This window comes from Anopheles nili, chromosome 3 (genome assembly GCF_943737925.1).
Source record: "Anopheles nili chromosome 3, idAnoNiliSN_F5_01, whole genome shotgun sequence".
Lineage (NCBI taxonomy): Eukaryota > Metazoa > Arthropoda > Insecta > Diptera > Culicidae > Anopheles > Anopheles nili.
The window spans coordinates 64350947-64352568 of NC_071292.1; the positions used below are offsets into that span (position 1 = coordinate 64350947).

The 1622-nt window shown below is 53.1% G+C and overlaps 1 protein-coding gene across 1 annotated transcript; it reads left to right on the top strand.

The window, feature by feature from the left end:
* Positions 1–369: 369 nt before the first annotated feature.
* On the top strand, positions 370–777 carry LOC128724818 (uncharacterized). Its single transcript, XM_053818540.1, has 2 exons — positions 370–522; positions 598–777. The coding sequence occupies exons 1-2, from the start codon at positions 370–372 to the stop codon at positions 775–777; spliced, it is 333 nt and encodes a 110-aa protein (XP_053674515.1).
* Positions 778–1622: the final 845 nt, after the last annotated feature.

The window sequence follows — 1622 nt, forward strand, 5'->3', positions numbered from 1 at the left end:
TCAATCTGACATCATCGTAAGTGGCTCCTCGCAAACAAAAAAACGGAAGCTATCACTTCACGCAACTTACGACCGATCACGCGAACGGGGTCAGCAGCGGATTTCACCCCCACACAACCACACAAACTCAGGCAAGTCCAGCTGGACGGTTACGTAAGCCAAACCGGCACAACCCCGGACAGGACATCCTTACCCGGATCCCGGATGTGTACGGGCTATAAAACGGGCTGCATCCTTTCGCACGATCGCAACTCACGATCGAACCAGTGAGTGAAGCCAAACGCTAGCAAAAAAAAAAAAACAATAAGGATGCCAAAACGAACAAGCGGCCCCACGTCGTCCCTGCAGATCCTTGCGACGATTCTCACGATGTTCGCCACCAGCACCCGGTTCGGGCAGGTGGCTAGCAATGGGGACTTTAGCTATTTCTACGGCACCATCGCACCGACGGATACGCTGTGCGCGAAGAAAGTCGTTGGCATCGGGACGAAAACGCCCGTGCAGGTGGACTACAGCAGCACGGTGAGTCGATGGGGCTGGTTCGGGGTGGTTCTCAAAAACCCATTAATAATAGTAATAACGCGTACGCCGTAACAGCGCCCGATAACAGCTGTCAGCCTCGATGCGTCGAACGTGGCGTACCAGGGCTTCAACGCGCTCGTCACCCGTGGAGCCATCGGCCAGAGGGCGATCACGTTCAGCCTGAACGGACCCTGGCTTCTGCCGTACTACATCGAGCTGGATTACTACTGCCGTGGTGCATCGGACCGTCCCTGACCCACCTCAAAAAAAGGGCGCCATCGACCGGATCGGTGCAACGAATGCAGAAATGCATCCCTCTTTGACTCTCTCTCTCGCTCTTTCTTTTTGGCTTCGTCTTTTCTTTCTCTTTCGTTTGTTCGCCTGAACGGTACGGAAGAGGGTTTTTGGGTGGGATTTCTGCATTATTTCCGTCCACAGTCCGCCCACTGGTCGCATAATGACCGGTGCATAATAAATAAAACTGCGCTCAACTCCACTCGCCAGATGCAATTGTTATTTAAAACCTTGCTCGCTCGCCGCCCCAAGAGAGGTCCTTCCGTGATCGGTTTTCTTACGGCTGGTCTTCGGCTTTTTTTTGTCTTCGGTTGGTCGTCCTTCACACGCCTTCGCCTTTGTACACATCTGGGGCAGCAGGATGTTTGCCATCTTGCTTATGCCCCCCTTTTCAACGCACGGGGGGGATAATTTCACCGCTCAGGTGGCTTCGGTGAGATGTGGTTACGCAACGACCGTGTGTGGGATGTTTTCTGGTGTTTCCGGAGTGATCCACGAGGACGTGCTTGGGCGGAAGGTTTTAATTGAATTGTACGCCCGGTCGCTAAGTGCTTTGGGTGGGTGACTCGCGGATCACTGGCTACCGGTATCGATTGGACGTGATGGATGTGCCGTAATTAGCATGGATTAATCTGATTTTGCTAGCGCACGGAGGATTGTGGAAATTAATTGAGCCCAGCGGGCAGACGGGAAGATGCCATGGAGGTGTTGGTTGAAATTTAGCGGGAATGTCGGAAAATGGCCGCGCTTTAGGAAAATTGATGGACCTATGGATGGTTCCTTGCACCGCGGGAATTTCTAGTACG